The following is a 14,191-nucleotide window of genomic DNA, read 5'->3' as shown; positions in this document are numbered from 1 at the left end:
TAAACATACACATACCACCTCGAAAATCAAGAAAAGAAAAGTCTACAGACTGACAGATGCCCAATTCCTGCTGTCTTGTAACAGGCAGAAAACACCCAGACCCAGCCTTGTGCTGAGGAAATGAACATTTATAATTCTCAATTTCCAGCACTGCAGACTCAGTGATTGATTTCCTAGTTTTTGTCTCTGATTTCAGAGAAAGAGAAAAAAAAGGTATTTTTTGCATGGGTTTCGGAGGAGCAAGTTCTGAATATATATGCACATGAATATCGTGGGTGACGACCTTAAGCTATTTTATGTAGCAAATCTTCTTAATTTTTCCCATGTAAAAAAAAAGGGAATAAGTAAAGGGCTCTGTGGTAATAAACCAAGCGCTGTTCAATTAAAAACAAGATCAACAAATCTGAAAGTTTAGTTTAAGAATTGCTTCATAAGAACACAAAATACTTGGTCTAAACATCATCAACTGTGACAAAATATATGAAAAAACAAGCCAAGCTCCACTTGCATCTATCTTTGTCTGCCTCAGAGTAGAGGCTTAGCACAAACTGGAAGTTTAACACAGCCTGTGACAGGCTCCAAACATTTATTAATTTGCAAGTCAAATCGAGCTGTAGGTTATGAGCACTTTTAGACTGGAGTTACCTGTACATTAGTCACTACGTTGCCTTGACTAGCTCATAAATACATCTGAAAGTGAATTGATGGTCATCTAGAAATACAAGAAATGTAGTTCTTGCATGTGTATATATAAATATATGTGCATTTGTATAGCCAATTCCAAGTGTTTGTTGTTAACAACCATGCTAAAAATTATACAGTGCCCAGGTAGGATGAAACCACTTGAGAGGATTTTATATGAAAGACACACCTGAAGTCAGGGAGTCAGGGACTTTTTTTTAAAAAAAAAAAAACAAAAAACAAACAAACAAAAAAAACAAGCATTACTTACATAGATGTTTCAGGGCTAAACAACAATTGTTTCATCACTGTATTATATTAGAATCTAATTTTATCTTGCTATGACCAACTTAATATATCTGGATCTTTGTGACTTAAACCATATTTTGCCTTTTATCTCAGCACAGTAAAATATATAAATTTAAATAAACAAAACCACCATCCTGGTAATTTAATGACTGCTTTACCCGGAATAAACTATGACAGTTTAAGCGATCGGTGTGATTAAGAAAGCTTAAGCTCCTCATAGGTACCGCCTGCTGTGCACGCTCTTATCTCACAGTAGGCGAAAGCACGATAGCATCTCGCATGCTTCAAAGTCCCAATGTAAATTACTTTGTGGTATGAGGTTCCTGTAACCTGGCTCTGCACGCAAAGTATCTGAGGCAGGGCTAAGTAATTTGTCTGCCTTTAATGGCACTTCCCAGTGGAGGACCATGGTTTCGGTTGCTTGTCACCTCACAAAATTTCAGGTTTCTTAAGTTTCATGACTATTATCTGCTTTGTGATATTTCTTCCACATTTTTAAGTTTCAGATCAGTTTCCAAGGATGAGTCTAGGGAAGAACAGACCTACTCTGGACTAGCACCTCCTGGCATTTTGTCAGGGTGATTGAATATGTACCTAAATTCTGCCTTTTCCTGCTGGAATGTAGAAATTCCTCTGCCTATCTAGGCCAGGATCAGCAGGCTCTGGGTCTCTGCACTGGAGACAAGGTGGTGGCAAAGGCTGAGGGTGCCCAGCGCAGGAGCAGGGTGGGGATGGCAGTGCACGGCCTGGCAGCCTTGTGTGGCATGCTGGGCTCCCCTGTCCTACACAGTGGCAGTAGGTGAGGGGGAGCTGCTTGGGTCAATGCTGCTGAAAGGCTGTGAGGAACACTGAAAATGTAATGTAACTTCTCCCTGAGTTTTGAGCTTTCCCCTGAACACAAAAGCCATTGATCTTGTGGGACTCATATAACCCTCTTTCCTCCCTTCCATGTGTCTCAGACATAGGATTTGTACTCTTCCTCCCCACATAAAATGTGCATTTGTAAAGGATTATCCTTAGGGAAAAGGAGTGGTCCTTGTGCCATAGGGACAAGTCAGAAACAGTAGGAGAAGGCAGTGTCATCCACAGACTACCCTGAGGATCACTTTACTTTGAAAGCAGAAAAGCCCCGAGAAAGGAAGAGGTCAAGAGATCATGTAGGAACAAGATGCAAAGCTATGCAAATCTTGCAGCAACATCTGTTCCCCCTGCCCATGAGATTATGGGATGTCCCTATCTGCAATGGTGTAGGTTTAAACTTCCCCATACTACTAAGTTCTGCTTGTACAGCACATGTGCTCAGCTGCTAGCCCGAGGAGCTACTCACTGCCTGCAGGGCCCTCTGAGGGCTGGATGTGCTCAGAGGAACAGCTGGGCTTTCTTGCACAGAAAACAGGTAGCACTTGTGCTGCTGCTGCCACAGAGTACAGCACTGCTGGGTAAGAAACTTTACAGACACACAGCAGTTACATCTAAACACGTGTGAGCAAACTACATAAGAATTAGGGTAGAAATAGCAGAATTAGTTGGTATTCCACAAGGTGCTAGCACATAAGTAAGTGGTGGTACCTTCAACAGCAGCTGCCTTGTGACGCTGCCATCATGACATGGTGCTGAGGCCCCTGCAGCATGCAGGCAGCAGGGGAAGCCATCCATCCACGCACCCTGCTGCAGGAGCGATGGTGCCAGGCAAGCGCCACAGGAAGGCACTGGACATCCCGGGTCCCACACACGCCCTTCCAGGGCTTGGCAGGGTCACACTGGCACTGCTGGTTCCTTTGGACTCCCGGGATGAAACTGCAATCTCCTGGGCACAGCCACCCCAAGGCCTGTCATAGTCAGTGGGAACTGCAGGTGCTTCTTCCTAACGGGAGCAATATGAACAACACTAGCCAGCTCACAGCACAGAATCAATGCCTATTTTATCATTTAAAAACAAAAATGATTTAATGAAACCAGAGCAGCTGCTGACCCCCGCTTCTTGCCTGTTGTCCCAGCCGGGACAGAACAGGCTATGCTGGGCATCGCTGCCATGGCCTTGGCCTCCCAGCAGTTGGGCTGGGCCAGGCTGGGCACAGCGGCCCTGCAGTGTCCATGTTTGAAGTAGGCACACGGACCTACAAATGAAGAAATGCACGGCCACGAGCCCCTCAGCAGGGTGTAGGGAACACACAGAGCCACCTAAGTGGGGTGCTCCTGGGGTGCTGCTTGCCTGCATCCCACAGCCTTCCCAGGGACCCCAGCACAGGTGGCAGCAGCTGGCCCCAGCGGTCCCAGGGCAGGGTCCAGTGGTTCCAGGGCAGGTTAAAGCCAGGCCCCTGCACAGGGCAGAAATGCATGGAGATGGTGTGAGGTGAATCAGGGCTGGGGCTTGGCTCACAAAGCTGAATCGTGCACCATAAGGCCTGAAGGCCTCTACCAGTGGCTGGCAGTACAGTCTCCTGGCACCCATCAGGTTTCAAGGGTGGGGCCCAGCTGCTGTTTTGGAACATCTTGTTTTCAACATCTCTTCAATTGCACTCAAAAGCTGTACGGCGTGTCCTGGAAAACCACTCTGGCTTGGCTCATGGACAAAATGATACAGGACTTGCAAGGCACTTGATCCAGTTCAACAACTAATTGGCCTTAAGCTAATGGGATTTCTCAAGACCACCCTAAGCTTGGCAAAACCAAACCAATTCCTGCTGCCTAGCCCACGAAACTAAGAGGCTGTCTTGTAGACACCTCATAGCCTTACACAAATAATTGGGTGCTAACTTAAAAAATTACAGACCAGAAGTCATAGGACCCACAGAGACTAACGCAAAACCCGCAGCAAAACACCCCACAAACAGGAACACAATCTGGCTAGTCCTTGCCAAGTAAACAAACAACAACAACAACAACAAACAAGGACAAAGTAAGATAAGATGAACTTTCTCTCTGCATTATTTGCCACAGACCAATAGACAAAAAGTGATACCTAGAGGCACTGCAAGCAGGAGCATAAACAAAGTGCTTTCAGTCCTTAGGCCATAGTTGCCTGCATGCCATATGAGGAACCTGCACACCACAAAGCCATGAGCAACCCCAAATAATTATGGTGTAAACCAGCTACTTCAGCCAGTACCTGGACATTTTGAATAGTTCCAGCTAGTTTTTTTAGTGGGCTCAGCTGGGTTTGCTTTAGGTGAAAATGCTACCATCTGCTACAATTACATAATTAACCTTCACAGTTCAGGCTTAATGATACTCATTAAGCTGGAGTGTTTTTATTGGCTGAATGCTGTCACCAGTTTTTCATGGAGTGGCAAAGACAACCATAAATGCTGTAGTTTGAAACATAATTGGCAATATACAAGTGTTAAGTAGGGATATGGGCCAGGGAAGGCTGAGTGCTGGGTGGGAGATTCATTTTATTCTATCCTGAGATTGGAATGTAATGAACAGAAGTGGTCTGTTACATCTGGGGCACTAATAATAGTCAGCTACAGAAATATAGCAGCAAATTGGAATTTAAGTATGTCAGGACATCACAAGATCCTGTCATCCTCTGTTGGCTGAGTGACTTCCTTTTCCTCAGTCAGACCTTCTGTGACCCTGAATTCCCAATATTTCTCCATTTATTCTACCATTAGTTAATGAGTGCACTTTTGCTGCAGGCCTTTTTTTTTTAAAAAAGAGTTTAAAAAAAGCAGCAAATAAAAGCATTTCGTTGAAGAAAATGCCTAGGGTCAAAAACTATGTGGCTTTATTCATCTGCACATGTAAGACTGCTAAAGAATTAAGTTTGGATGCCATCAAAGTACGTTACCCCTGTTAAGAGTGTGTTTGAGTTAACTGCAGCCATTCTCAGACAGGAGCTGCCCCAGATGAACTTGTGTTGTCCCCCAGCGCTTTCTCTGAGCTACTGCACTGGTGCTAAACTCAGATACTGTAAATGGTTACTCAACACCTTAAATACATATAGAGAGAAATAATCTGCGTCACAACGTAAGGTATGTTACAATCTTCCATAACCCAACAATTTATTTAAACTTATATCACAATGAGAATCTATTAATAAAATACATCAGTTCACACCAGTCTGCATTGCCATTTTTTAAGGGTTAGCATCTTTCTTCACTTTATATTAAAACTTTATAGAGGTAAAAACTACTGCACTGTACCCACAGTAGTTGAAATCTATTGTAACATTAGGCAGGTTACAGAGAAGCTTTCAGAGCTAATTACACTTTAGTTAACCTCACATTTTTTGGCACATCTGAATGCTTTTTATTTTCTTCTTAACATAAAATAATTCTATATCAAGTCATAGAATCATTGACATAAAGCATCACTATCCAATGGCAAGTGCTGCCTAAAAGCATACAAAAATTGCATCATTTGGTTACAAAATAGATAGTCTTATTTCTTTGTCCCAGCACTTAGCATTGAAATGCCAGGACAGAAAGGGGCCAGGAACAGGGCCAGCCTTGCTGAGTTGTTGCTGGTCACTTTGCCGCAAGGCCTTGGTTAAATAAATCCCAGAGTGATCTGTTAACAAGATGTTGATGGCTTTTGCCTTGCCAGTCAAGGTTATTCCTTTTAAAGCACCCTCAAGCAGGTGTGAGGCCACAAGTAACTGTTACTTCCTTCTGGTGCATGTTGCTGCTCAAGGGACAAAGCGAATGCGATTTTGGTTAGTGCTCAAGAGGGGCAGCATTTCTGCAGGCCTTGGCAGTTCAGTGGCCACGAGTTGTGCAGCAGAGCACACAGCGGGCTTGTGAGCCGGTGCTTACTCTGGATTTCTTCTGCCTGGCATAACAGCAGCTGCTTCTTTAGGAATTAAAATGCATTAAGCAGGAATGAAACATTCATGGTAGTGGTGTGCCAGGCACATCTTTGTGCAGGTGCCTACAGTTACTTGCATGAATTTTTAAATCTGTGGGTTTGGGTGGTTTTTGTTGTATACCACAAACTCCAGCTGCTCTGAGATTCTGACGCTATATTCAAAATAAAAAGAAGTCCATAGCATTTGCAACCAGGGTTAGTTTTCTCCTGGCTCTTGAACTCTCCTGTTTCAATCAGAATTCAGCCCAGACTAGAGATTGTTTTTTGTTTCACCAACTGCAGGCTCCACGTACTGATACTTATTTTGAGAGGAGGCTGTGCTATTGATTATGTCCCTTCTACTCAAGTTGCTCTGGTAGTAGCAAAGAAATATGAATGAACTGCTGCAGTTAAGGAGAGATTTAAGAAATAGAAGAACAACAAGCACATTGGAGCTTTTTGGTTGTGCGATGGCTACACGACCACTTTTCTTTAGTGGGGAAAAAGTACAAATGCGGATCATTTGTACTTTTCATGGCAGGATTCCAGTCTGTGGATCTTTCTGAAGCCTCATTCAAACAAAATGTATGCATTTACTTGATTCAGCTTTCCTACTTGTCCTCTGCTGGAGCCCATGATCTCTCAGTGAGACCAGTGAGCATTCCTGAAGGGGGCTTTTGGCTGCTAGAAATATCATCTGATTTCATTAATCAGAAATTGAAGAAAGGACTGTAATACTTGTTATACGTGGGGATGAAGGAAATTACACTGATAATGGAACAGTTTTCAATAGGGATGTTTAAAATTTATAGTAAGAGAAACTTCAAGGTATTCATGGTACTCTTTGCACATGTTACTGACCCTGAAATGTAGCGCTGCCAAAAACCTTCAAAAACTCAAACTCACTCCCAAAGAGTCAATTTTTGTCTCACATTCACAGTGAGAATTTATCCCTGCAATGACTTCTGCTTCCTATTCAGCATTTGTTCTGAACACACCTAGAGTTAATGGGAGCCCTTTGGGAGAAACAAGTGCAGGATATAAAATAGTGCAGATGGAAAAGCTTTGGCTGAATTGGTCAGTCTGCACCAAATGTGAGAACGGAAAGGGATGTAGCTGTAAATGTCTCTCCCTGTGCAGAGAAGAATGCTGCTAAGATCAACAAATATTGGCTGAATACCTTCTCATGGCTATAGTGCAACTTCTGCTCATTAAAACAGCTGTGGAAATGCAGCCAACTGCTTGGCACCTGTGTTGATGAACAGGCAGCCACAGCCCAGTTTACATCCATGGCTGAAGCGACAGCGAGGGCAAAAGCCATTATGTTGCAGGGGCATTCTGGCACCTGCAATATTTTCATGCTCTTTATGACCTTTGCAAGTTAAAGTGTCAAGGCGTGACAAATTATGTAGCAGTGCATTCCTTATATTTCATATACAAAAAAAAAAAGGGCTCAAGGCCAGGAGCAAGAAGGCACAAACCTGGGAAATAACATAGCTTAGGAGTTAACACAAAACTACTATGTCATTTATTAGGCATTACGTAGCACTTATGTCACATTTTGCCCCCAAATTTCCCAAAGCAACATATATTTCCCCGTTTTCTTTCTCTTTGTCCCCATCTTTTGGATAAAGCTGCCTGTGCTCTATAGATACAATTGTTGAAGAATATATTGTGAACACAGATAAATACAACATACACAGCAAAAATGTATTACAGTATTACAATAGTCAAATAATGTAGTTAGCCTTAAGCTACGGCAGTGCCTACGTGCTATAGGGAACCAGTTCAGGAATATCGAGCAGAGCCACTGTACAGGAACAAAACAGCATCGGCAGTGTTAGGCAGAGCAAGGGACCAAGGGGGAGCCTTTTTCAGGGTGCCTGGGTAGGCGAAATGGCTGTCACTTACGGGGATCCACTTTCTTACGAGACCCAACCCAGAACCTTGGAGATTTCTTCAGCCCGTATCAATGCCGTGGCAGGTCCTTGGAACACCTTTACATTTGTCCATTGTGCATACATATAAAGTCCCCCCCCACATTTCTCCTGTTAGGCTATGTTTTCTTTATATATAGTTTTTTAAAATTTTAACTTTTTATTTTTTTTTCTTACAACCGTTAAAAAAGTTTCATGGTAAAAATAACTCACTATATGATACATATACCCAAAGTGGTGTGATACTTTATATAATAAAAGATGAAAATAGTCACTTTCCATAATAAAAATAAGTTCTATTTTTTGTTTATTTTACAATATACTTAATAATTCTTTTTCTTCTTCTTCACTCTGAAAGTAAATAGGTCCCATTTTGATAGCGCTTCTGAGCTGATTAAAGTGGCGAGAGACTGGAGAAGGGCTTACGAGCATTTTGAGCAGCCACATTCCACATGTCTCTCCAGTTCTTCTGTGAAGGTGGAGCCATCCACGCACTGGAAGAAGTATTTCCGCCGTTTGCTTCGGAGGGGAACGCAGCACTGCCCGTTGCTGCAGCCGCCACGGCATTCCATGCGGGGTACTTTGGAGGCAGTGACGCACGACGTGTAGCCCTGCTGCTTACGGACTACTTCTCGAATTATCTCTCCTTGGCAGAGATTCTCTGATAAGACAACAGAGATGTCAAGGAAAAACGTGTAACTATTTTGCCAGATACTCCCCGCACATCAGCAAGCAGCCCCGCGCACGTAATGATACTCAAGGCAAACAGATGCTAGGAGCAGGACTAATCTTTTACTGCTTTGTACCTGCCATCAAAACAGAGCTTGTGTTACACAAATGTGCAATATCCGGCACAAGGCAGAGGCCATGCGGGCCTGCTGGCTTTGATCAGCAGTTCTGGAAATGCCTTAATGAATGCTGAGTGTTGAATCCTGCAACATTCCTGCAAAATATGAATTAGTTTTACATCTGCTTCTCAGGGTCAAAGGTCAGCCTGCTCTGCATGACATCAGCAATCTGGAATACCTGAAAATGTGTGTGCTGTTGCGCAGGTACTTTGTCACAGCCAGAGACATTTGGGTGAGACTGTGCATTATAATTTAGAAAGCCTGTGGTTCGTTCACAGAAAAGGCACAGCCTAAATAGCAATCATGCAAGTCAGCTCCTTCCTTCTGTGCAGGAAGGTACGAGGGCAGAAGTGATGAAGCTAGACCTCACTGAGTTCCAGTGAGCCTTTTCAGGTCAGGGCAGAAGATTTGAGCCCCAGCCCTAGAAGGAAAGTGCAGCGTGATCTGTGGGATGCCTCTAAGAAACCTGCCCAGCCACATCAGAGGGAGGAAGCTGGGAATCTTTACAGGGGAGAGAGGTGAAAACAAAGATGTAAACCAGAAATACAGCAGACCAACCTCCTGGTCCCTGTGGCCAAGCATACCTCTGTCACAATGTTCTCCACTATAGTTAGGGTCGCATTCGCAGTAGGGTTCCCCGTGCTCAGAAATTTTACATTGCCCATGGTTGCATTTCAAAATCCTGCAGGGGTTTGAGGAATTGTTCTTCTTGTCACAGTACATGCCTGTGTAGCCCTCCATGCACTTACAGGTGTAAGCAACATTGGCCACCATGCACTTACCATGCAGACACCTGGAGAAAGAGAAATATTTAGAGCTGGCCTGTGCTAGATGTGGAAGTTCCTCCTCTCAGGGATATTTAGTTTTGGATTTTGGCATTTCTGCCCATTTAATACCAGGACAGGGATCCAAGAAACAGCCGTTGTGTCAAACACAGTGAAGGAATTGTGAGTTTTCAGTGAATACTGGGTAATATTCAGAGAATGGAATTTGTGATCCTAAGTGATCTCTTGGAAAACTCCTCTGTGAGCATGGGCCAATACTTGGCATCCACACAAGACAGCTCAGGTTTACAGGATCACCACGTGGAACAACGTGCCAACAATCAAGCTGCATGCCCAGGCTTCCTTAGCAGAATTACTCTACAAATATTATCAGGTGATGAAAAACAGTGCGATAAATAAAGGTCCTCATGGAAAAGCACAGACTTAATCAGGCAGTTCTAGCTGAAGGGCTCCCTGGCTCATAGGATTTGCAATGAGCTGTGCTATATCTGAGCAGTACCACAGGGAGGGGTGCTGATCCTCAGCAGGCTCTCTGACACCATCCCCACTTCTGGGAGAAGGACAGACCTGGAACGGGCTGAGGACAGGAGGAAGGAAACACAAGCCAGTTAAGGGAAAACTGCTCAGGGCTTATAAGCCATCAGGTCCTACTGGACATTAACCAATGCTTGTCCTTTATTTATTTTGTTCTTGGTCCTTTAAAATTCTCTCCTGTTTATGTTGAACCCTTGTACCTGTCATTTTTAATCTATGCAACCAGAAAGCACAAATAGTAGAAGCAACATCAAGTCAACAGTAAAAGCAAAAGCAGGTCAAGACATGCAAAATACTGGAACAAAGGGGGTCATGGTCTGTGAAGCAGTATTTTCTGCCCCACTAACTAAAGATGTGCTTGGAAACTAACTCGTGTTACCATCAACACCTGTTCCTTACGGCCGCATCACCTCACTGAGATGAATCTGTGAATGTTGGAGCAGACACCTGTCAGCAGGGTACTGCCCTGGACACAAAGGGCTTGTCTCTAAGGAGACAACTCCAAAGGTGACTTAATGAAAGGTAGGGCAGTAAGACTGTATTACAAATATGCACAGTTACTTTCTTTAGCAAGGGGGCTACATTCATTATTGCATAACCCTCCTTGGATCACAGGAGAAGCAATTTCTTATTGTGTAAACATCTGGAACTCCCTCATTTTTCTCTGTCCAACCAGAACTGCTTCACATTGAAGTTGGCAGTTCAAGGAATTATTTGGGTCTCTGAGTGTTTCTTTATTTGGGTCTTTGTACCTTTGGTCTGTAATCTGTCAGGTGCTTCTCAACACCTTCCAGGGTTCGGTGCTTTGCAGAATTAGACCCAGAAGCAAGTTTAAAATGGTACTTTTGGAAGTTAAGTTTGTTCCCTCACTGACCAGAGAGATTATTCATTACGTTAATTTACCTGTCAAAAGTATGTGCTTGTGAAAAGCCCCTTCTGGATAGTGCAACGAAAATGATGCCTAAAACCAAAGTACTTCCATCTGCTTATGAAACAGCACTGAACTATGCAGACTGCTGGTCTGGGACTGTTTCCTTGCGTACTTGCCATAAGCAAGCTATTCATCCAGCGTTTCTGATGGAGACGTGGTTATTGAGCCTTTGAACTATGAATGCTTTATATTCCCTTTGCATGTGACTCCATGCTATCCTTTAAACTTGCGCTTTAGAGGGAGTTTCAGAGTGCAATATTAAAGTCAGCTATTTGAGAAATTTGAAAATGTTCACACTGGGCTGCATAGTGGTCTTCAGGGAGTTAATACCGCGTCCAGTGCTGTTACAAGCATATCACTAAAACGTGTACCTCCATCTCGTAGCTAGCTCTCCTCTGCATAAATGCACACACCCCCTACTTCAGAGGTAATATATAGCTACTAACAGAAGCTTTCCTATTTTAATGTGTAAAGTATACACCCTCTGAAAGTATAACCAGCAGTATTAACATCTTAGCTCCTCCAGGAGCAAGAGGCCATTCAGAGTGAACAGCATCAAAACAAGAAATGCAAATTGAAAGTTGCCATGGATGCTGACTCACAGCTATCAATAATATATGTAGGAACCCAGCACCTCCAAAAATAGTCACGTGTGTTTTTACAAGATGAGATGTGAAATATGCGTTAGGTGTAAAGCTTCTGCCCTGCCATCAGCATTCATTCAAGCTTACTTGTGGTTAAGACATGGATCTCCAATTTCCTGGTCACACAGGGGGCCCGTCCAGCCTGGGTGACATTCACAAATCACACTTGTTTTCTCTAGGGACCGGCAAATGCCATGCTTGCAGATGTTACAGGATTTGCAGCCAGGAAGGACTCCTAGTGACTGCTGCGGTAAATCCTTGAAATCCTGCAGCTCATTATTGATGCGGACATCATGAATACATCCGTGGAAACCATTTGGTGTCTTATCTGCACCCTGGCGCAGTGAAGATAATCCAGTAGAGGTCGGGATCCCTTGAGATAAAAAAGAAAAAAATGGACAACTTGCTCGCAGTTACAATGATAAGTTATAATAGCTAACATTTCTTTTGCCACAGCCCCTTGTAATCTTTAAAGAATTGATTTGCATGGGACCTTTGGAGGTAGCACAGCTGTACTGTCATCAGTCTGGAAATGCAGAGGAGGAAAAATAAAATAACTTGCCCACTTTATGTAAGAAGTATATTACAAAAAGAGGGAAAAAAATAAAAAATAAAAAATAAAAAAAGCCCAGATTTTTAGGTAACAGACACATGTTCATGACCTTAGATAATGCTCATTCTGCCTACAGTTGAATAGAAATTACCCTTCAGAAAGATTTGAGTGTTTTTACTTGCCAGGAAGTAGCTACTGCCTTTGTGGTACAGCAAGTTACCTGTACTCAATCACCAGGTTAAGGCAAGGAGTGAAAACCATCAAACCTAGCATGGGAGAAATCCAGAGACAGAGAACAGCACCTCAGGAGGCCAGGCCACGTCTTTGGGGTGAGTACTTCTGTCTTGCTCAAGCTCTTGGAAATGTTCACAAGCTCAGATGGCCAGCAGATTCTTTTGCATGTCATGTCTACTTGAGCTGCTTTCACAGGCAAGTGTGCAACTGTATACGGCCTCCATATGTTATCCATAAGTGACTCCACTGTTGAAGTCTTAAAACCAAAACAGCATTTTTGTTTAAGTGTGCTTTAGAGGAAAGGTTGCTAGACCAAGTGGAAAGGTGGGCCAGATTCTGGGCACATGGAGCCTCAGATCTGTTTTAAAGGTTAGTGTAAGTGTAGTTTAGCTACAATTGCTCTGGGGGCAATTTAATGACTTAAATTAAATGGTCTGAAGTGGAAGGGCAGCTGGCATTCGTAGCAATGCAGGATGCAGAGAGGTGGCACGTGCAGAAGAGTGGGGGTTTAAAAAGACTTGAGAAGAATTGTAACGGGCAATAAAAATGTCTCATCTGAGCCCCACAACTTCTGGTATCAAATAAAGTCCTTCATTTCAAGTCTCAGACTTGTCCTTAGTAGGTACCTTTTGCTTAATAAACTAATAACCAATTAACATTGATCCACAGTGCCCATCCATTAACAAAACTTTTTCCACAAAATTAATTCCTATGTTCCCTGTGTATAATTTGCCACAGGGTTGATATCTTTTTTTTTTTGCTGAGTTAGAAGGACAAATTGTCATGGCCTCACCAGCAGATTATCATCGATGCACAGTGCTCTTTAATAGCCTATGGCATTCTTAACAGAAGCCAATTATAAAAATTCAGCTCTGTACAAAGCAAGATTAGCCACTTTTCTCATTTACGAGGGCAATATTCAGGGTTCTTTTAGAGAAGGGTTATTAAAAGGACTTGTTTATGAAAGACTTGACCAGCTCCAAATGGTCAAGTGGTTTCTACTATTGGCTTTGTTGATCTGGTTAGAAGAACGCTTACAGAATAGACTTTCTGAGTCTATTTTTGCTCTGCTGAGTTTTGTGTTTAGAATAGGCCGTCTAGAGAAAAACAAAACAGCACAACACAAGAACTCCATGTCACATAAAAGAAGAGATTCCAACATTCAGTCCAGAATGGAATTGGCGGGGGTCTGGCAAAAACAAAATCAATCAGGCAAAGCACAGACTTCATCCTGTCTTTCATTTCCAGACACCTAATCAGTGGGATACTCATTATTCTGGGCATCTGCTCCCTGCCCCACTTGGCTCCTTCCTCCCCAGAAATTCCCCTGACCGTAAAAAAAAAAATTATTAAAAGAAGTTTAGTCAATTCCAAAATCTTTCAAGCATTGTTCTGGCTTCAGTTTCCAATGAGAAAACTATTAGCCAAAAAGTGTTTAGTCAGCTGGTGTGCTACCACTGTTTGGAGGATTTAATCCCCCCCATCTATTAAACCTCTGTAAAATTTCCAGGAGAAATATGCCTCATTTATAGTACATTTAAACCTACTGACAATTGATTTGCTTTTCTGCAGTGACTGTTTGCAATACTTTCATTTTTTTTTTTAAAAAAAAAAGAATCTCTGTGTTTTTTGGTTTTAAAGATTACAAACAACATCTCAAAGTCCAGAGCAACTCACTGTACCTCCAATGTAGAGGGGTGTATTGAGGCTGACAGAAGACTGTTTCTGGAGTTTTCCTAGACTCTTGGGAGTCCCCTTGTCCACCACCAGGTTCAGAGTTTGATTCAGCATCACGAGTTCCACACTGTGAAATTGCCCATCATTTACCGTTTCCACACTAAAAATAAAAGAAAGAGAGAAATGGATGATGTTAACAATGAACTGCCTGTGCTCCTGTGACATCCTATCTCCTTATATTACGGCTTGCAAAGCAGAACTCCTATT

General features: G+C 42.9%; 1 protein-coding gene and 1 long non-coding RNA gene across 4 annotated transcripts in view; both read right to left on the bottom strand.

Moving 5' to 3' along the window:
* Positions 1 to 2,081: 2,081 nt before the first annotated feature.
* On the bottom strand, positions 2,082 to 4,088 carry LOC311444539. The gene is made up of 2 exons (XR_014697931.1): positions 3,953 to 4,088; positions 2,082 to 2,854 (listed from the first exon to the last, which is right to left on the bottom strand). It is a non-coding gene; the product is annotated as an uncharacterized lncRNA (long non-coding RNA).
* Positions 4,089 to 4,968: 880 nt separating this feature from the next.
* The window catches only part of SLIT3 (slit guidance ligand 3), a 515,559-nt gene continuing 506,336 nt past the window's right edge, over positions 4,969 to 14,191 (bottom strand). For 2 of the 3 annotated variants that reach the window (XM_084535765.1, XM_084535766.1), the window contains 4 exons: positions 13,930 to 14,084; positions 11,548 to 11,833; positions 9,151 to 9,359; positions 4,969 to 8,379 (listed from right to left, as the gene is read on the bottom strand). In XM_084535765.1, coding sequence (XP_084391891.1) covers positions 8,141 to 8,379; positions 9,151 to 9,359; positions 11,548 to 11,833; positions 13,930 to 14,084 — 889 coding nt within the window. In that variant the 3' untranslated portion in view covers positions 4,969 to 8,140. The remainder of the gene's footprint in view (positions 8,380 to 9,150; positions 9,360 to 11,547; positions 11,834 to 13,929; positions 14,085 to 14,191) is intronic. The other variant, XM_084535767.1, reaches the window with a different exon arrangement.

This window comes from Aythya ferina (genome assembly GCF_964211825.1).
Source record: "Aythya ferina genome assembly, chromosome: 14".
Taxonomy (NCBI): Eukaryota; Metazoa; Chordata; class Aves; order Anseriformes; family Anatidae; genus Aythya; species Aythya ferina.
Note: the sequence above shows the minus strand (reverse complement) of the source record. Positions and strands in the feature narration are given on the sequence as shown.